This window comes from Cricetulus griseus (assembly GCF_003668045.3).
Source record: "Cricetulus griseus strain 17A/GY chromosome 1 unlocalized genomic scaffold, alternate assembly CriGri-PICRH-1.0 chr1_1, whole genome shotgun sequence".
NCBI classification, from domain to species: Eukaryota; Metazoa; Chordata; class Mammalia; order Rodentia; family Cricetidae; genus Cricetulus; species Cricetulus griseus.
This window is the reverse complement of record NW_023276807.1, coordinates 13,730,601-13,750,506: the sequence shown is the minus strand read 5'-3', so window position 1 is coordinate 13,750,506 and position 19,906 is coordinate 13,730,601. Positions and strand designations below refer to the sequence as shown.

The window sequence follows — 19,906 nt, the reverse complement described above, 5'->3', positions numbered from 1 at the left end:
ACAAGCAAATGGGGAATCATATGATGGATAGGATGGACAGTAGGGGAGAGAAGACTAGGAAACTGTTGACAGCAGTAGAGAACAAAGAGAAACCACAGCCGATGTGTGGGTCTAGGTCCAGGGGGACAGGCCCTGTGTGCAGAGGTCTACCATTCCAGTCATTTCTGTCTCAATCATCTTTTCTGTGTCTTTGGCGCAGGGATTGTCTCCTCAGTCTATACTATCATTAGAAGATTTGGTCTTTTCATGGTGTCCCCAGCCTTTTTCATGTTCAATCACTGACTTTTATTGAATGATTAATTCTTCCACCTTATCCTCAGGAACTCCTACTCTTTCTTCCACATTTTCCATTCCGTGGGCACAACTTTCCACTGAGATTTTTATTAATTTTGTTTATTGGTTTTAGGTTTGTTTTGTTTTGTTTTTCCTAGCATCATTTCAATTTGAAATTTCTGCACCAATTCTGTGTCTCTGTTAGATTCCTTTTTCACATTTTGGAAAAATCCTTTTTTCATTCAGATATTTGTTTTTGTACTTTTGGGGTACACTCATCTCCTCTTCAAGTTGTTTGAATATAGTTTAACCATTCATTCAAATTCTTTGACTTCGGGTCCTTCCAAGTTGTTCCCATTGGAAGCCATTACATTTGGATTGGCAATCCTGGGAAGAGACATGGTATCCTGGTTTTTCACATTGCTCTTGTTTCTGCACTAGAACTGTGTGCCTGAAGTTAGTAGGTAAATTGAGTTTTTCTTTCATGTTTTATGATTAAAATTCAAGTACCCTTGGGGGTGTTTACAGTGTTCAGGAGAGGACTGTGTCATAGTAGACATGAGGTGTAATTTTCCTCTGGGCAACTGATATTCAAGGCTAGAGGCTCTAACCCTTACTCTTAGGGTCAGGTAGTGTCCTAAGACAGCTCTAGCCTCCTCTCTGGGCCCACAGCTTCTGCCATTGGCAGCTGTGAAACACCCAGTGCATATGGGTCTTACCATATCACCTTGGGTGTTCTGCTGGATCTGTACCTTCCCCTGTGGTAGTTGTGGAATTCCCATGTGCCCTGAGTCCACATGCTTCTGTCTTTTCCACTGGCTGCTCTTGTAATTTGGCCCCTTTGGGAAGGCATGTACTTGGCCTCTTGACCTACTTTGTTGTCTTGCCAGTGAGTCTTCACTTGTCATTTGAGTCTCAAGCTTCAGTTGCCAGCCAACCATATTGCACCAATCCTTAGGAGCCCCCATGAGAATCCCTTGACTCAAAGGGGACTTATCATTTGCTCCTTAGCATTTTTTGTTTATTTTTTTTTCATGGAGCTAAACTATGAAGATAGGAAATCCCATTATACTTACTTTGGTTTTGTAAGTGATCATATTAAATGTATGTAGGATATACTGTTAAGTGCCACAGATTTATATTTTATACTCACTAATAGTAAACGATGTTTCAGTAATAGTGGTTCCCTTCACTTCAGTGACAGTTGCTAGCTTCTACTATGTAATCAGCACACAGTCTTTATATGTTGGGTGATTATTAGATAATACAGTTCTTACAAAACTGTTCTCCCAACCTGCAGGTGTTCCAGAAAGAAGAAATTGAGCCCTTGCAAGTGAAGCAGCAAGATGTGAACTGGTTAGGCCAAGGCCTCATCCAGAGCGCAGCTGCAAACACATGCACTCAAGGTTTGGAGCGTGACCTGGACGATGTCAATGCACGGTGGAAAACTCTGAATAAAAAGGTAATTGCACGGTCCCTTCAACTCCTTAGTAGGGGTTCACTTGATGTCTAGTAGGCATGTCTGTACTAGTACCCACACTTGCCCAAGCATGCTTATTCTTTTCATGTTGCCCACACTAACTGGCCCATAACAGTAGATAGGGAATATGAATGAGTGAAGTTCATGGGTTGAGACAGGGCTTTCCTTGCCATTATCTCAAGTTTAACAGAGACTTGGCTGCAGACCCAGCAAGTATGACTGCAGCAGCCATGGTGGATGGCCCTGTGTTAAAAGAATGTGCAAGCCTCTCATGCCATGAGGGCCCCTCATTCCTCGGAAGCTCCTTTGCCTCTCATGCCGTGCCAGCTCCTTTGCTCCTGTGACTCCCCGACTTGGAGCAGTGCAACTCCCTGTTGTGTTAACTTCTCTTGGGGAGATGCACATGAACAGGCTTTCATCCATATGGACGCTAACAACAGACCCAAGTGGGATTTCACTGAAGTCCACTGTTTTGAGACCAATGGGTTTACTGAATTTTTACAGGGCACAAGTGATGGGTTACTTACTAGAGCACGGGTGGCCCTCCCTAAATAGCTAAGTCACGGCAAAGACCCACCCCATCATGTGTGGCACTAACCTTCCCTTTCTATACAGTTTAGCATCACCGAAGATCACTTGCAGCTGGGGGATGGAGTAGAAATCCCAGAGTAGGATCTCCAGACCTCCCCAGGGAGTATCAGTAGTTCTGTTACCATTATCATAGACCTGGCTGCCACTGTTTTTTTTTTTTTTTTTTTTTTTTTTTTTTTTTTTTTTTTTTCTCTGCTTGCCATGGCTGCAATGGCAAGGTCCAAGAATAGCATCTTGTTATGACTAGAGGGAAAGGCACCATAGGACACACATGCACACACACACAAGAAAGAAAAGAAAAGGCTGAGAGATGGTGGATAAAGTACCTGCCTGAGTCTGGATCCTCAGCACCCACCTAAAAGCAGGTGACACTGGCCTGTAACCCCAGCACTGGGAGATGGAGACAGGTAGAATCCTGACCTATCCCGCCTAAATGGCAAGCTGTCGGCTCAGTGAGACACGGTCTCAAAATTAAGGTGGGAAGTAATAGAAGAAGACACACACAAAGTCCATCTCTGGCCTTGCACACACATGGAGAAGGAGGGGAGGGGAAAGTAAAGTATGTGGCCAAGTTAGGAAAAAATGTGAAAAGTGGTATGCAATGGCCAGATTTCTTTCTTTCTTTTGGATGAAACAAGTAAATACATTGAAACAACTGGAACTTTGCAGGTGGCTCAGCGAACAGCCCAGCTGCAGGAGGCCCTGCTCCACTGTGGGAGGTTCCAGGACGCCCTGGAGTCCCTGCTTAGCTGGATGGCAGACACTGAGGAGCTTGTAGCCAATCAGAAGCCTCCATCAGCTGAGTTCAAAGTGGTGAAGGCCCAGATACAAGAGCAAAAGGTAAATTAATGATGTTTTCATTTGCTTTCATATTAAATCTTTAAAAGGACAAAGTGTACTTCCTCACTTATGCTAACTGGATGTCATGGTATCCCTTTCTTGATAGTTTCAGTATTGTCAGTTACTCAGCCAGCACCTACCGATTGCCACCTACTCTGGTCAAGGTGTTGTTCTGGCTGCAGGAAATACAACCCTGGATGAAAACAACAGGAGTTCCTAGTTGAACATAAAGTCTAATGGGAAATAAAGGCTGTGAAAAGCCAATAAACACAGTATGTAAACTAGAGTGATTTCAAAGCAGGGATGAGGAGGGAATCTAGAAGTGACAGACCCAGGGGTCAAGGCAGGAAGCCCTGGAGTAGAGGGATGCTATGAGCAACTTTTAAATGGGGTGGCCAAGAAACCCTTCCCTGACCAGGTGGCGTTTGAACAGAAATAATCGTCACTCCCTAACAAAGTAAGATTTATCCATACAAGTTGCCCTTCTATAGATTAAATACTAGCAGGTTCTCCAAGTTCAGCCGAACGCTGACAGTGGGAATCCTCGGTTCACACATGCTTGGCAGTGCCCTGTTCTGATGCTGCCTGAGACACCATGTACAGTGCTGGGTTCTGTCAGACATGAAGCACTTGATGACATTCCCAGTGATTTAGCAGTTCGATTTGAAATGACATAGGGCAAAAGGCACAGCACATGGTGTATTAGTAAGGTTTCTCCTGTCTAGCTTTTAAAGTGGGGGGTAGATTAATGTTTTGAAATTTAATTAATCATTGCATATAAAAATTGAATTAAAACTGTGTGTAAGTATGCGTGAGGTATGCGGGTGAGTCATGAATGGAGGGGCTAGAGCAGGCCATCAGGTGTCTCCCTCTCCCCCCTCACCTTGTTTCCTCTAGACAGGGTCTCTCAATGAGCCAGAGGCTTGCACTTCATCCTGGCTGGCTGGCTGACTGGCATGGGGTTCTTTAAATCTGTCTGTCTGTCTCCACGCACCCACTGGGGAATGTTAGGATTGCAGGTATATGCAGTCCTGTCTGGCTTGTTCTGTGGGTCCTGTGCAAGCACGTGTGCCTACTGAACTATCTCCCCAACCCCTTTAATCCTTATTTATCTTCCTAGCCCTGGTTTAATTTAGTTAACAGGCATAATAATAATAAATGCATATTCTCTCTCTCTCTCTCTCTCTCTCTCTCTCTCTCTCTCTCTCTGTGTGTGTGTGTGTGTGTGTGTGTGTGTGTGTGTGTGTGTGTGTGGTGTGTGTGTGTGTTGCTCAGAATTGAACCTAGGACTTCAAGCATGCTAGGAAAGTGCCTTACCACTTGGCTCTTATATTGTATATTTCAAAATATCAACACATACACAAATTATAAGCAGAGGAATTACTATGTTAGTTTTATTAAATCATTCTATAGTGTATACATGTATTAAAACATTGCATTGTAACCCATAAATACATACACTATTTGCTAAGTTAAACTTTTTAAAAACCTTTACATTGACCTTGGATTTTTGGCACTGTACTGCTTCCTTTAATTCTACGTTCTGTATTAGCTCTCTAAAAATTCTCTGAAAACTTCAGCCAATTAGGAAGTTATATGAGAAATTAAGCCAGGCCTTATGGCTCAGGCCTGTAATCCTAGCCCCTTGGCAGGTAGAGGTCACAAGTTCTCGGCCTGCAGGAATATAACCTAGTGGGCAGCTCACTGAGAACCTGTCTGTAAACTAAAAGTATACAAGCGGCTTGGGGGTATTATGTAATCATAGTGCAGTTGCCTGGGATGCAGGAGGCACTAGTTCAGGCTCCAGTACCAGACAACAACAACAACAAAAAGAGGATTAAGGAAACCTACTGGAAATCCATTTTATCTGTGTGGTTTTTAATTATGTAACTGCTACCATTAACTAATTTAAGTTATTCTCCCAGGGTTAATTACTGATACTTAGTTAATAATACCCACTTGTTGACTTTTGTCTTTCTAATTGCCAAGGGGTTTGCTATTTCAGTTTATCAAAAGTAACCCACTTTGGCTGGCAAGACGGCTCAGTGCGTAAAGGGCTTGCCACCAAGCCCGACAACCTGAAGCCCTCAAAATCCACATGTAGGCAATAGAGAGCTGCCTCCCACAGGTTGGCCTCTTGCTTCTACAGGTGCACACGTGTGCGCACACACACATAGTTAATGTATTTTTTAAGTGTCCTGTTACTTCTCCTTGCTACCTAAACCACGCACTTCACATTGTTTCCACCATGTCCTGAACCATGTCGAGAGCATGTGTGATCCTTTCCCTTTGGAAGCATGCATTCCCTTTAATGCCCTCAAAGTATTCTTCTAGCATGTTACTTCTGGGGAACTTAAATTTTTACTCCTTAACTGTCTCTCAGGATCAGAGTAAGGAAAGAAGCAGAGGCCTATCTGGTTGAGCTCCTGCGCCTCCTTACTGGAGCACAGTGCTTATACACAAGGTTGCTTAGGAATGATTTGTTTTGATTAGTTAGGGCGAGGTGACCCTGCGTCTGGCCTTCAATTAGATTTAAATTGAATTTCCTTTCAACTGCTAAGTCCTGAAATCTTAATCTTTAGGGCAGCTCTCAAGATCCCCTTCCCCACAGTGCACTCCACACTCCCTTCTTTTGGGGTGTCTGAGAGCTCTGTTGAAGTTTTCATCCTCAATTAGGTTTTGAAAGGCTGCTTCTGCCCTGTGGGAAGCCAGGAGCCTCCCATGCAGCCTTCTGACTTGTGAGCTTGACCTAATAGTAACCTGCTTGCCTGTAATGCATTATTTCATGTTGGAAGGCATTCTGAAAACACTCAGGATTTATGGAAGCCTTTTATTTTGACAGAGTTGATAACTGCTGGGTGCTTAGGGCATTCCTGTTTTATTAAAGCAAGGAGGATGTTATACTTTTCCTGTGGCTCAGTCTGCTTATCCTATGTGAAGACTACAGTGCCCTAATCAGTGAGAGCTGTCCAATGGGGAAGCCACACCTCAGTGCCTGGCACTGCAGTAGCTAATCATTCAACCAAATGCTTTTCCCTTTCCTCTTTTGAAGTTTTTTTAATGACATTTATTTATTTATAGGGCCTGCATGAGCCACAGCATGCATTTGGAGGTCAGAGGACAATTTGTAGGAGTTGTTCTCCTCTTCCACCATGTGGGTCCCAGGGATCAAACTCAGGTCTTCAGGCTCAGTAGCAAGCCACCTTGACCTGCTGAACCATCTCACTGGCCCCAAATGGATTATTTTTAAAACCCTACTTTTCATATTTTTTCATGTATATCCATCCATCCATACGAAGTATGTATTTCTTAGCAAAAGTGCATGAGATATGTAAGATATAAATACTTTATATTTATTTAAGCATTCTTTGCCTTTTAAAATATTGAATGTTTTGTCTGAAGCTTCTGCAGAGACTGCTGGAAGACCGGAAGTCTACTGTGGAGGTGATCAAACGAGAAGGAGAGAAAATCGCTGCTTCGGCAGAGCCTGCAGACAAAGTGAAGCTGTTGAGGCAGCTAAGCCTCTTGGACAGTAGATGGGAGGCACTGCTTAGCAGAGCTGAAGCAAGGTACCGGCGACGTCCCCTGTGAAACAGCGGCAGTGCACTCGGGGTTGTGAGTTGGGCCACACTTGCCTTTAAGTCCATATTCTCTACCTTTGTATACTCATCATGTATACAAGGGTTGTGGTGCCCTTCTCCTCATCCTTCCGATGTCATGTGGCCACCAGCTGCATCTGTCCCTTGAGGGTAATGCATTCATTTGTGCATTGAAGTCGCTCTCTACCTACCCTGAGTCAGGCACAGATGCATGTTGGGTTCTGAGGGTGAGCTAGATAGATCACCTCCACCCCCAGATAGGTGCAGACTTATAGACCCCATGGCCAGTGAAAAATGATGACAAGTGTGATGCTTTAAGGTAAAAGTGCGTGGGGTGGTGGAAGCATGTAGTAGAAAGAAGTTTGGAGGCAGGGAAGTGATGGCCGTGTTTTAAGGGAAGAGTTAAGAAGGAAGGAAGCAGTGGGTAGTGCTCGCCCTCCATGAAGACAGTAGAGCTAAAATGTGGCTCTCCTGGGCTCTCGCTCACAACTCTTTTATTACAGAGTCGCAGCCAGTGCAGCACCTCCCATCCGCAATGATGCTACTCTGCTTTAAACTGACTAGAATAGCTCCGTGAAAGGGGAGTCACCCAGAGTGATGGGGTTGACAGTAAAAAAAAACAAAACAAAACAAAAAAAACTGTACTGCATAAATTCCTACTTCTTGAGAACAATGAAGGGGGAAGGTTTTTAAATGTTGTGTGCTAGTAGTTGATGATATACTGACACGGAGCCAGGTATGGTGGCATACACCTTTAATCCCAGCACTCTGAAGGCAGAGAGGCGGGTAGGCCTCTGATTTATAGGCCACCTGGAACTACATAGCATCCCAGGCCAGCCAAGGATATAATGAGACCCTGTCTTGAAAGAAAGCCATAGAAATTATATTTTGTCCCTGCTGCCGGTTTCTGTAATGCTTCTCAACTTCATAGGAAGTTCGTTATCCAGATCGTATTATTCCTGAAAGAGTCAACATGTTAGGAAGATAGGACAGCAGCCAGATCTCAGCTGAGGACTGGCAGCTCAGCTGACGAGGAAAACAGGCAGCAGGAACAGAATGGGTACTTGGGTGCTCCTGTGCAGCCCCGTGTTTCCGAAAGTACTTCACCGCGTAAATAAATCCGAGGAACTCTGTTTTTGACATTTAAGTTCACAAAGTACTATTACTTTTGACAAACACAATTGCCGCTGTATTTTTCTAACAGCAGTCGCAATTCTTGAAGTTCTAAAATCCATTCCTAACCATCTTGTTACAAACAACTTCAGTGGGTGCTGCTTCTTTTGAAACTCATATCCAGTGTGCTTATCGGAAGGCCAAGCATACAGTGTGTCTTCAGTCATTGTCATTGCTTCTTGTCATTGTCATTATTGCTGCAGCCTTTAAACATTGTTAGAGTTGGCATGTGTATTCTCAGGGAAGGTGGCTCTCGCCCTTTATCATGTTCAGGTACTTGATATCTTGTTTAATCGTATTTATTTACAGCTATTCTAACATAGCCTTTAAATATCTGAGTTTTAAAGCTTAGCCTTTGTTGATCTCTTTAAAGCCATGTTTAGAATAGTATGGAAGGCACATGATTGAAATGTTCAGTGGTGATTTTACACATTCTCCATCCTAACTAACCTTTGTCTTGGCAAATGATTAGGAACCGCCAGTTGGAAGGTATCTCGGTGGTAGCTCAGGAGTTCCATGAGACCTTGGAACCACTGAATGAGTGGCTCACGGCCATAGAAAAGAGACTGGCAAACTCTGAACCCATAGGAACCCAGGCGCCGAAACTAGAGGAGCAGATTGCACAGCACAAAGTAAGATGTGCCATGTGTCAGTGAGGCTCAGTTTTGGGTGTTTTTTTTTTTTATTTTTTTATTTTTTTTATTTCATGGTTTATGTGTCATACATTTGTTATTTTGTGCATAATTGCAAAACTAAATCCATTTTTAAATCATTCTTTGGTTCTGTTTACGTTTTCATTTGTCCATTCCTTTTTGTTTTGTTTTCCTTTCTTGAACTTTGTTTAGGCTTTAGAAGATGACATCATCAATCACAATAAACATTTACACCAGGCGGTTAGCATTGGCCAGTCCTTAAAGGTTTTGAGCTCCAGGGAGGATAAAGATATGGTGCAGAGTAAACTAGACTTCTCTCAAGTGTGGTACTTTGAGATTCAAGAGAAAAGTCACAGCAGGTCTGAGCTCCTCCAGCAGGCCTTGTGTAATGCTAAGATTTTTGGGGAAGATGAAGTTGAGCTGATGAACTGGCTGAATGAAGTTCATGGCAAGCTGAGCAAGCTGTCAGTCCAGGATCACAGCACTGAGGCGCTATGGAAACAGCAGTCTGAACTTCGGGTATCTTCATTTATTTCTTTTATCTGTTTTTTTTTCATTTCAGTTATTAATTTATTCATTTTTGTTAGTTGTATATTATTTCATTCCATTGTGTTTATTATACTCACAATAGACTTTCTCTTATATGTACAGGATCCTTTTAATGACATGTTATTGAATTCATCTATTTAGCTGGCTTTTTCTCTGCTCATTCAGTGTGATCACTGTTGTATTCAGGGACCCATAATAAATCAGTACTTCCGTACCCCTACAGAGGCATTTTTATAAGATCCTCAGTGTGTCCTAAAAGGGGAGTGCTGTGAATTACGGTAGATGAACACAGGGTATGGAACATGGGTGGGTGGGAAGGGGGAACAGGAAATGGACATTTTAAAGTGGGAGGTGTTTCTGCAGACCTGTCCATAGAGCCCAGTGAAAGAAAGTTCTCTGGGGTTAATGAGTGCTGTTGCTGATTTAAATTTGGTTTTCCCCTGCTTCCATACAAACGGTACCTGTGTTTTAGGCTCTACAAGAAGACATCCTCTTCAGGAAACAGAATGTAGACCAGGCACTGCTGAACGGCTTAGAGCTGCTCAAACAAACCACAGGTGAGATGTCTCTGGCTCGGGTTGTCCACCGCCAGCATTCTGCAATGCTGCCAGGGTGTTTCAGGGATGGGGAGAGACAAAACATTGTCTAATTTTTGAGGCAGCTCTAAGACCTCATCCTGCAGAATGCTTTGAAGGTCAGTCAAGAGGGCTTTGTATGTGATCTCACTTTTTCTCATGATCTCACTTGTGTTCTCAGTGGACGCTGTGTGTATTACTCATAGCATAAAGTACTTGGCATAGGAGCTGGTCAGAGAAGCCTGCACTGTAGCAATATTAGTCTTCCACTGGTGGAAGACTGGTGAATACATGGGTTTAGACTGTTGGTTGTGTTGTTGTTTTGTTTTGTTTTGTAGCAGATTGCCCTGCAGTGATGCTTGTTAGGGTAGTCCACGGGTTTAATTTCTCCAAGCTTGAGCCACTAAGAAAACAGATGCATGGCTTAATACCTACTTGAGAGGCTTGTGGGCAACTCAGAGGAACTAAGTTATTTTAGCAATTCTTCTGGCTATAGGAAAGGCCTTATCTATTTCAGCAGTGTGTCTGTGCGCGCATGGCACAGTTATCATTCATTGTGGCTAAAGACACGCGATGAAGTGTCTGGAACTTTGATTAGAAGTCTGAAGCTTAGGGCATAATTTATATCTGTCTGCAAAGGAAGTAGAGGCAGATAAAGATCCCCGGAAGTGTGAAAGTGAGCAATGATGAGCAATCACAGGAAGGTCAAATATCCTGCCTGACGTTTCCCCTCTTGTAAGCCGTGATGCCAGTGACCTGAGTGCCGGCAGTTTTAGCCCTCACTCTCTGATGACAGAGAGCTTTGTAAAGCAAATGAAACATTGAACATAACCGAAGTTTCTGTAGCCCCTTCCATTTACATTTCTATTTTTAGTGATAATATCATGGCTAGCAATCCTAGGGAAGAAAGAAGTAAGGGCATCTTTTGGGTCCGATCATCTTCAGAAAAAAGTCTCCTCTTTTCCCCCAAAGCACATCCTCCTGTAAGAAACAATATATCTTTTGAAATTTTAGGTGACGAAGTCTTAATAATTCAAGATAAGCTGGAAGCCATTAAAGCAAGGTACAAAGACATCACCAAACTGAGCAGCGATGTAGCAAAGACTCTGGAGCAAGCTCTGCAGCTCGCCAGCCAGCTGCAGTCCATGCACAAGGAGCTGGGCGGCTGGCTAGACAGGGTGGAGGTGGAGTTGCTCTCCTACGAGACTCAGTCCCTGAAAGGAGAAGCCTCAAGCCAAGTCCACGAGAGACAGAAAGTATGCAACTGCACATCTCCAAGGCATTTGTTACCCAGGAGGGGCGGATCTGTGAGGATTCCAGATATAGTTGTCTTGGTGGGTGGGGCCTGGTGGAAACAGGCGGAAAGGTGACTGACTGTTCTGGCGGGGTATGTAGTTCACTTTAAGAATCATGTGACTGGGAATATAGTTTCCTGCCCGAGATAGAATAACGAAGAAGGAAAACAAGATGATTATTGTTTCAGAGATTTGTAATTTGGTTGGGAAAACATTTCTATCAGAGATAGGTAGCATGGGTGGGTTTTCTTGGCAACATCACAAAAATACACTGTCTTTCCGAGCATTCTTTTCAGATCCCATAGGGGTGGAAGGGGGCTGGTGGGACCTCCAGCAGCGAGTGCTCCCTGCAGGCCATATATTCCTCTGGGAGTGCAACAGCTTTCTTGTTTTATTTTTGTTACCTGATCATTTACATAGTAAGTAACTTGTTTGGGTTTGTGTTTCCAAGTTGTAAATACTTATTTTCCATTTCAAAGATACAATCTTGCCATGTTGACAATGAACTGTTCTCTAAACTTCTCTGGAAACACTTTCAGTTTTACAAAATAGCTATAAATAATGAAGGTTTATTTAGCTCAGATGGAACTAGCCAGGCCAAGTGCAGCTTTGTCAGCCAGCAAAGGACCCCCCAAGAACAGGTGGGGGAGAGCCTTCCCAAACGTTTACCCCCATGTGTGTATGTTTTCAAGGAACTGAAAAAGGAAGTTAAGAGCAACAAAGCCTTACTGGATTCTCTTAATGAAGTGAGCATTGCTTTGTTGGAACTAGTGCCCTGGAGGGCACGAGAAGGACTGGAGAAAATGGTAGCTGAGGACAATGAGCGCTACCGATTGGTGAGCGACACCATCACTCAGAAAGTGGAAGAGATCGATGCTGCCATTCTGCGGTCTCAGCAGGTAGGACAAGTATCTTGTTGTCTGGGCCACAGATGTTCTCCAACTGCCCGAGGTCTTTACCTGGACAGACATGTCTACTGCTGTTTTTCCATTCTGATCTCTGTGCTTGAGAAACGAACTCGGGGATTTTAATAGAATTTGGCTGGGCTGTGTCGGAGCACTGGGGCATTGCTAATCTGCATGTTGCTCACAACCATCTGCCCCCATTGCGTCACAGACAGCACCCTGCCACAAACAGGAAAGCCCTGCTTTCCAAACAGAACACTTTGTATCTACATATTTGCATATTGCTCACACTGGTGTTATGCCTAGGCTAAGCCTGATGTATCTGTGAGTAAATAGTTTGAATTAGTGTACAGGTTTGTATTAACTGTTCCCTGGCATGCTGCTATACCAAAGAAAAAGTCTTTGTTTTTGAAAGGAAAAAGTTTTCTTGACGTAGAGTTTTTTCCAAAGATGACTAAAAGGGGAAAAAATTACAGTTTCTGACCTGTCTGTGGCTCCACACAGTTTCTACTCCAAAGTTTTAGAGAATTCTGCTGTTAGCCACAGCCCTGTGGAAAGTGGTGGGCAGTGAAGTGGGAATAGAAGTTTATTGTACATAGTTTAACCTCTATTGAAATCTTTGTGGCTATTTACATTAAGTAATCAGGTTTGGATTGCAAACTTTGTAAGAGGGTATATGGTTTTGTAGGATACCTCAAGCAGGAGATGTGTGACTAACCTCTTTAATCATACCATGCAAAAGCAAGAACCACAAACAGACTGTGGGAGAGAGTCTCTGAAGCTAGTTCTAGCATCGTGAAACTGGTTTGTAGGTTCTGAAGCTTCGCACTCTGCCCTTACTTTATTTTAATAGTCCAGGTCACAAAGGCTGACGGAAAGCCCCTGTAGCAAGGCCCTGCCTAGGAAACTTCTGTGAGGGGCGCTCATGCCTGAGGAATGTGTTTGCTGCCTGTTTTACAGTCTGCAGGAATTTGTACACCTCATTGTTGTAGGAAAGTGGTAATATTTATTTGTGAAGTTTATTCAGCTATTTTAAAATACTGACTTTTTTCATTAAAATTTATTTGAACATCTCAGGGCTGGCACCAAAGCCTTCTCTGAGTAACAAGACAAATATTTTGCCCTTTGGGAGCACACTTTTCTTGAGCAGTTGACTGTGTTCAGTTAGTTGAGTGGTATGAAGCAGATACAGGCTGAATTACAGGTTGAGTTCATATTGGTTAGCATGCATTGAAGCTTGCTCAGTCACTAACTACAGATCAGTGATAGTCAAAAATGTTTGCAAGTGTTTCCCAAAGGTTTCTTAAAATGCCACTGTTCTTAAACCTAAAATTTAAAATATCCATCCTTAAAGAAAACAATATTTGTCAGGCATGGTAGCATAGACCTTTACTCCCAGCACTCAAGAGGCAGAGGCAGATCTATCTTCCTAGTTTTTTTATGGATTTCAATTTTGATTTCATCTGCCTGTATCCATTTTCAGTGTGGCAGAAGCATCTGGGAGTGCTGCCAGGGAAAGTAAAGGCCCAGGTTCCTGTGGGCTGTAGGGCACATGTCTCATTTTTGTTGGGTGGGGCTGGTCATCCCAGCTCTCTGCACAGTGAGGGCGGCCATGGCGGTCTAACGCCGAGTGATGAGGGGAGTTCCATCTCTGCTAGGTCTGTTATGATGCCACTAGAGTGGAGCAAAGCAGAAGTGCCTCGCTGCTACCTGACAGGGTGAATCCAGATTCCACACTGCCCTCCCTTTACACCGGAGGAAGGAACTTAGTTTTGAGTCAATGGGAATAAAACTTTGGCTCCTGCCGACCATCATCCCTAAAGGGACATTAGGAACATTATCGCCGACTCAAGGATGAAGTCCCGGGCTCCTCATGCTCCTTCTCTCGGCATGAGTGAGTGGAGCTGCCATTCATTCTGTGACATTTGATTGACTTGGAGTAAGGATTGTCACTTCCCTGCCTTCCTGGGCTGCCCCGCCCCTTCCTGTATCCTTTGGCTAGAGAGAACAGGACTCTTCTGGGCTACATCTGTATCCATTGGGGTGTATGGGTTTCTTATTTGTCCTGTACTTTATCTTGGATAGGTGAGGTACAAAGAAATAGCATCCTTAGGGTGTTGATCCTCAGGACCCCAGGTCCAAGGCACTCTGCCTCCCTCTTCATGTTGCAGGAGCATCCTGTGTGTCATGCCAGGGGTTTTAGTTTTCCTAGTCTTGAAATGAGGAAACTTGGTCTGTGTCCATTTTCCCATGTGTTTACATTGTGTTCATGTAGAATCCAAAGTAGAATAGTTTTCTAACTTATTTTCTACCCCCTCCCTTCTCTTTTCGTATGTAATTATCCTCCTCTACTCCCACTTTGATTCCCAGCTTTTCTTGGAAAGTGGGACCTTCAGGCAATACTAGATTTGACAGGTTGCAATCTCCATTTCCCATTAATTCTTCAGCCATAGCTCTCATAGTTACCATTTACCTTTGGCAGTAATAGCATCACTCACCCACCTTTTGATCCGTGCTTGGTTCAGAATGGCATTGAGAATTTACCTGATGCAAGACACTGAAAATGTCTGTCTGTGCCCTTTGACAACACAAAGGACAAAAGCAAAATATGGGGAATATCCATAATAAAGGGGAAAAGCAGGATATGGAAGTGTTCATACAGCATTTTACAAGTCTGACCTTCCCAGTTTCGTGGGTGGGGGTGGGGGGTCACTAAATTACCAACGATATTAACTCTGGATATTAATTTTTCTTCTGTTTATTTTTCTCTGCCATGCCTATGAATTAATGTTATGATAACGAAAATATCCTTGCATCCTTGCTATGCCTCTTATCATACAGTTGGGCATAAGGGTTTGTGGACAGGGTTCTCTCTCTCTCACTCAGTCATTCATGATTTATTTTAGCAAGCTGTGAAAAGAGAAACTGAGCGTCTCCAATTAGGAAAGGGGGTATTTAGAAGCAATGTAAATAGGTAATTTTTCTGGCACCAGCCACAGGAACTTGCTGACCTAATTATTATCTTTTGTTTAGTTTGAACAAGCGGCAGATGCTGAGTTATCCTGGATCACTGAAACAGAGAAGAAGTTAATGTCTCTGGGTGACATCTGGCTTGAGCAAGACCAGACCTCTGCTCAGCTGCAGGTTCAAAAGGTGAAGAAATACATTTTCAGTTGCTAAGTTATGTGTCACCAGGCTCCAAGTCTAGAAAATACATTCGAATTGTTTTACTTTCCAAGACCCTGTCAGGGTAACTTGCTATTTTCAACTACTTTGCCTAGTTGCCTTCACTGAATCACACACTTTGTTTGTGCTTTGTCTTTGTTTGGTAAATCTCAGGCATTCACCATGGATATTTTGAGACACAAGGATATTATTGACGAACTTGTTAAATCCGGGCATAAAATCATGACCACATCCAGCGAAGAGGAAAAGCAGTCAATGAAGGTACCGCCTTGTCTGTATGCTAGGCAGGGAACCTTCAGTGAATGGCTGAGCACTGAGTTCCAGAAGGGCACTTTCTCTGTATCTGCAGTTGCTGTTTAAGCAACAGAATCATTAAATGTAAATCAGGCATCTTTTAAGGTTACAGAATAACCATGGAAATGCATCCCCCAGAGGACCGTCTATGTTAATGTACCTGAGCTATTCAAGTTTCCTTGATTAACACATGTTGAGATTCAGTCAATCTAATCAGTGTTGGCTTTGTTACTGTTTACAATCCTTATGAGATATGTCAGCTATGGGCCATACACTTCTGGGACATTTGTGACTTTTAAACCAAAACAAAATCCACAATACATAGATCTTCATCCTGTGTAGAGTTACTCTAAGCCAACAGGGAACAGTGGGCTAATCGCCAAGGAAGCAAATAGATATATGTAGTTTCAATAATTGTGCGGATTTGTAGAAAACCATCCACAGGTAAAAGTGGTTAGCTCAACTGTAATGGACATCTGAGTAGCTTAAAGAAATGACTGAATGTTAATACTTATAAGTATATGACCCCAAGTAAAGATAAACAAGCATCCATCCCTTAAATTACATTTTAGATAAAGTACACACTTTTTCAGGTAAAGCACAGATAAAATTACAGATTGTACAGTACGATGATATTTTCTCATTTTCCTTTTGTTTACAAGTTATTAGTCTATAACTATATATATTAGTCTGTATATATAGTCTATAACTATAGTTATTAGTCTATAACTAAGTATTATTTTTCAAGGATTCAGAAATACGAAATAAGGATCATCATGAAATCATTTCTGTTCTGACTTGTCGTTATTGTTGTTGTCGTTTCTTCTACTTTTGCTTTTAGTGAGTTTACAGTGCATCCTCCAATCACTATACCTCACGACACGAGCCTATAGCACAGTGCCCTGCTTTGATTCCCATGCATGTACTTGATTTTATTTTTAATTGACTTTTGTTCTTAGGATTTCCTTTGCAAAAGATAATCTTCCTTTTCCTCCAGATAATAGTGTTAATGCCGGGAGACTTGTGTGAAACTTACTTTCCAACCCTGAGGACAGTGTAGGAGTACTGGAGAATTCTGTTTATCATGTCTGCAGAATTCAGACACTTTGGCATAAAAATTTGAGCGCCCTCTCTAATTTAACGTGAATGTGTGCATAGAAACAGTTAATCCCAGTGGGTTTCTTTTGTATTTACTTCGCATACATTTGTTGTGTTCCTACTCTGTGCCACGTGTACAAAACTGGTCAAAGAATCCTGAATTACAACTTTCAGCCTGACAGACACACTTCCTCACCTTGTTTCCTAGAAAAAACTGAACAAGGTATTGAAGAGATACGATGCCATCTGCCAGATTAACTCAGAGAGGCACCTGCAGCTGGAGCGGGCACAGTCCCTGGTTAGCCAGTTCTGGGAGACGTATGAGGAACTTTGGCCGTGGCTGATGGAGACACAGAGAATCATCTCCCAGCTCCCTGCCCCAGCCCTGGAATATGAAACTCTGAGACGACAGCAGGAAGAGCACCGGGTAAGAACTAGAGAACAAGCCCGTAACCGGGACAGTGGCTCTGGTGGCATGTTTAAAGTGTCGTTAGACACCATACAGAAATAGGGCATCTTAGCAATGCTGTGCTATGGTCTGCACTCCTCACAGCTGGGTGACTGTCACACACTGCCTGCCTCACAGCTTCCATACAGTAGTGTGTACTATAGCCCGTCTGAGTAGGAAAAAGAACACCATTCTAAAATGTTAGCAATGTGAGCTTCTGAGGTGCTTTCAATTATGCATGTTGAATTGCATTCATTGTACATTCATTGAATACGTTCTATGCTTTCTATGTAGTGACCAGAGCAATCTAAAATATTAAAGAGTGGGGGCTGGAGAGATGGCTCAGAGGTTAAGAGCACCGACTGCTTTCCAGAGGTCCTGAGTTCAATTCCCAGCAACCACATGGTAGCTCACAACCATCTGTAATGAGATCTGGTGCCCTCTTCTGGTGTGCAGATATACATGGAAGCAGAATGTTGTATACATAATAAGTAAATAAAATCTTTTAAAAAAATTAAAATATTAAAGAGTAAGAGCCATCATATACACACAGCCGTTGAGTTTGGGGAGGATGTACAGTGGCATCTCCATCTGTCAAAACAGCAGTGCCACAAAAGCTATGCACAGGAAGCAGACTGAGTATCAACTTACCTTGGTGGCTAGGAAACCTCTCCATGTGATTCCATGCTATGTAGAACGGTGAAGAGGCAACCCAATTATATGAAATGGAAATGGAACTCTGGCATAATGAAATCACCCCTCTAGCAGTCCCTTAACTGTTAATGTCCCTCGACACTTAACATGAGTTTGGTTGAGAGAGGGTCTGAGTCTCTGAAGAAGATCCGGAGTCCTTAGCATTTGGGGGCTGAAGAACACAGTTGTTCTCCTCGATCTGTACTCAATGTATTCCAAGACCAGTCAGGCAGGGGCAAGAATCAAGCAGGACATGTTACAATGGCTTTCAGAAGACATGATAAACTTAGTATTTTTAAAGATTTATTTTTATTGCTGTATATATGAGACTTTTTGCCTGCACATATGTCTACACCACATGTGTATAGTGCTCGGAGGCCAGAAGAGGATATTGTATCTCTGGGACTGGAGTTCTAGACAGTTGTGAGCTGCCATGTGGGTGCTGAGAATCTAAACCAGGTCCTCTCCAATAGCAGCAAATGCTCTCACCCACAGAATCATCTTCCCTGCCCCTGCCTGTTGATCTTGTTTACCTTAACTCACTGGAGTGGACAGCTGTCTCTTATTCAGATGAGAGCTTATAAAAACATTTTAAGGCAAAATTAAACTTTTACAGAGTCTTATCTAAATCATTCAAATAACAAAAGATTAAAGAATGGTGTTGAACTGAATTTAATTTCAATATAAAGGTTTGTTGTGTCAGAAATCTTGCTAGCTGTGTGTTGAATGTGTCAGTATAAAATGGACCATGAACATCTCTATCATAGGTGATTCGAATAACTGCTTTTAGAATAACACCTAGTAGTAAGAGATGGCTCGTGAGCTAAAATATTTACTTATTTATTTAATTTATTTATTTATTTATTTTTGAATTTGAAACAAGCTTCTTTTAAATGTCAATCCCAGTTCCCTCCCCTCCTCCCCTGCCCCCCACCATCCCCCTATCCCATCCTCTTTCTGTTCCCCAGGGAGAGTAAGGCCTTCCATGGGGGAATCTTCAAAGTCTGTCATATCATTTGGAGCAGGGCCTAGCCCCTCCCCCATGTGTCTAAGCTGAGAGAGTATGCCTCTGTGTGGAGAGGGCTGCCAAAACCCATTCATTCATGTACTAGGAATAAATACTGATCCACTACCAGAGGCCCCATAGATTAACCAGACCTCCAAACTGGCATCCTTGTTCAGGTCAGATGTTTCTGTGGGTTTCTCCAGCCTGGTCTTGACCCCTTTGCTCATCACTCCTCTCTTTCTGCAACTGGATTCCAGTTGCTCAGTGTTTAGCTGTGGGTGTCTGCTTCTGCTTCCATCAGCTACTGGATGAAGGCTCCAGGATGGCATGTAAGGTAGTAATCAATCTCATTATTGGAGAAGGGCTTTTTAAGGTAGCCTTTCCGCTATTGCTTAGATTGTTATTTGGGGTCAACCTTGTGGATCTCTGGGCATTTCCCTAGTGCCAGATTTCTCTTTAAACCTATAATGGCTCCCTCTATGATGGTATCTATTTCTTGCTCTCCTCTATTCTTCCCCTGACTCCATCTTCCTGTTCTCTCCAGTCCTCCTATCCCCTACTCTTCTCCCCATCTCTTTCTTCTAACTCCTTCCCTCCCCCCCCCCATGCTCCCAATTTACTCAGGAGATCCTGTCCCTTTCCCCTTCTCTGGGGGACCATGTATGTCTCTCTTAGGGTCCTCCTTGCTTCCAGGTTCTGGCTATTACAAATAATGCTGCTATGAACATGGTTGAACGGATGTCCTTGTTGTATGAGTGTGCATATTTTGAGTATGTGCCTAAGAGTGGAATTGCTGGATCTTGTGGTAGACTGGTTTCCATTTTCTTGAGGAACTGCCATACTGATTTCCGAAGTGGCTGTACAAGTTGGCACTCCCACCGTCAGTGGAGGAGTGTTCCCTTTGTGAGCTAAAACCTGAAAAACAGAATTGATTTTTCTTCTTTGCATAGTCTCTGAACTTGCAAAACAAACATCCGGTTATACATGTAAAGGGAAAGACAAAGTTGTTATAGCCTTCTATGTCTCCAAACTACGTACCACAAACAGTTTTCTGCAGCCCTCTAAAAGCATTTCTTTTCTAACTCCAAATCTGCTGATGAGGGGGAAGACCTATCTAGAAATGAAGTCAGCCTCCAGAGGCTATGTTATCAAAGGCCATAGGCCTTTGAGTCATATGAAATTTCTCCAGCATGATGACCTCAATAATTGTTTGGTCACATGTGAGGCAAAGGAGAGGTCTCCTGATGG

The 19,906-nt window shown here is 43.0% G+C and overlaps 1 protein-coding gene across 16 annotated transcripts in view; it reads left to right on the top strand.

Annotated features, from left to right (window-relative positions):
- Nucleotides 1-19,906, top strand: part of Dst (dystonin) — a 389,777-nt gene that overhangs the window by 321,186 nt on the left and 48,685 nt on the right. For all 16 annotated transcript variants that reach the window (XM_027386908.2, XM_027386906.2, XM_027386911.2 and 13 more), the window contains 11 exons: nt 1,574-1,735; nt 3,014-3,184; nt 6,587-6,753; nt 8,429-8,588; nt 8,802-9,128; nt 9,631-9,715; nt 10,748-10,989; nt 11,721-11,927; nt 14,967-15,086; nt 15,273-15,380; nt 16,720-16,938. In XM_027386908.2, the coding sequence (XP_027242709.1) occupies nt 1,574-1,735; nt 3,014-3,184; nt 6,587-6,753; nt 8,429-8,588; nt 8,802-9,128; nt 9,631-9,715; nt 10,748-10,989; nt 11,721-11,927; nt 14,967-15,086; nt 15,273-15,380; nt 16,720-16,938 (1,968 nt within the window). The remainder of the gene's footprint in view (nt 1-1,573; nt 1,736-3,013; nt 3,185-6,586; nt 6,754-8,428; nt 8,589-8,801; nt 9,129-9,630; nt 9,716-10,747; nt 10,990-11,720; nt 11,928-14,966; nt 15,087-15,272; nt 15,381-16,719; nt 16,939-19,906) is intronic.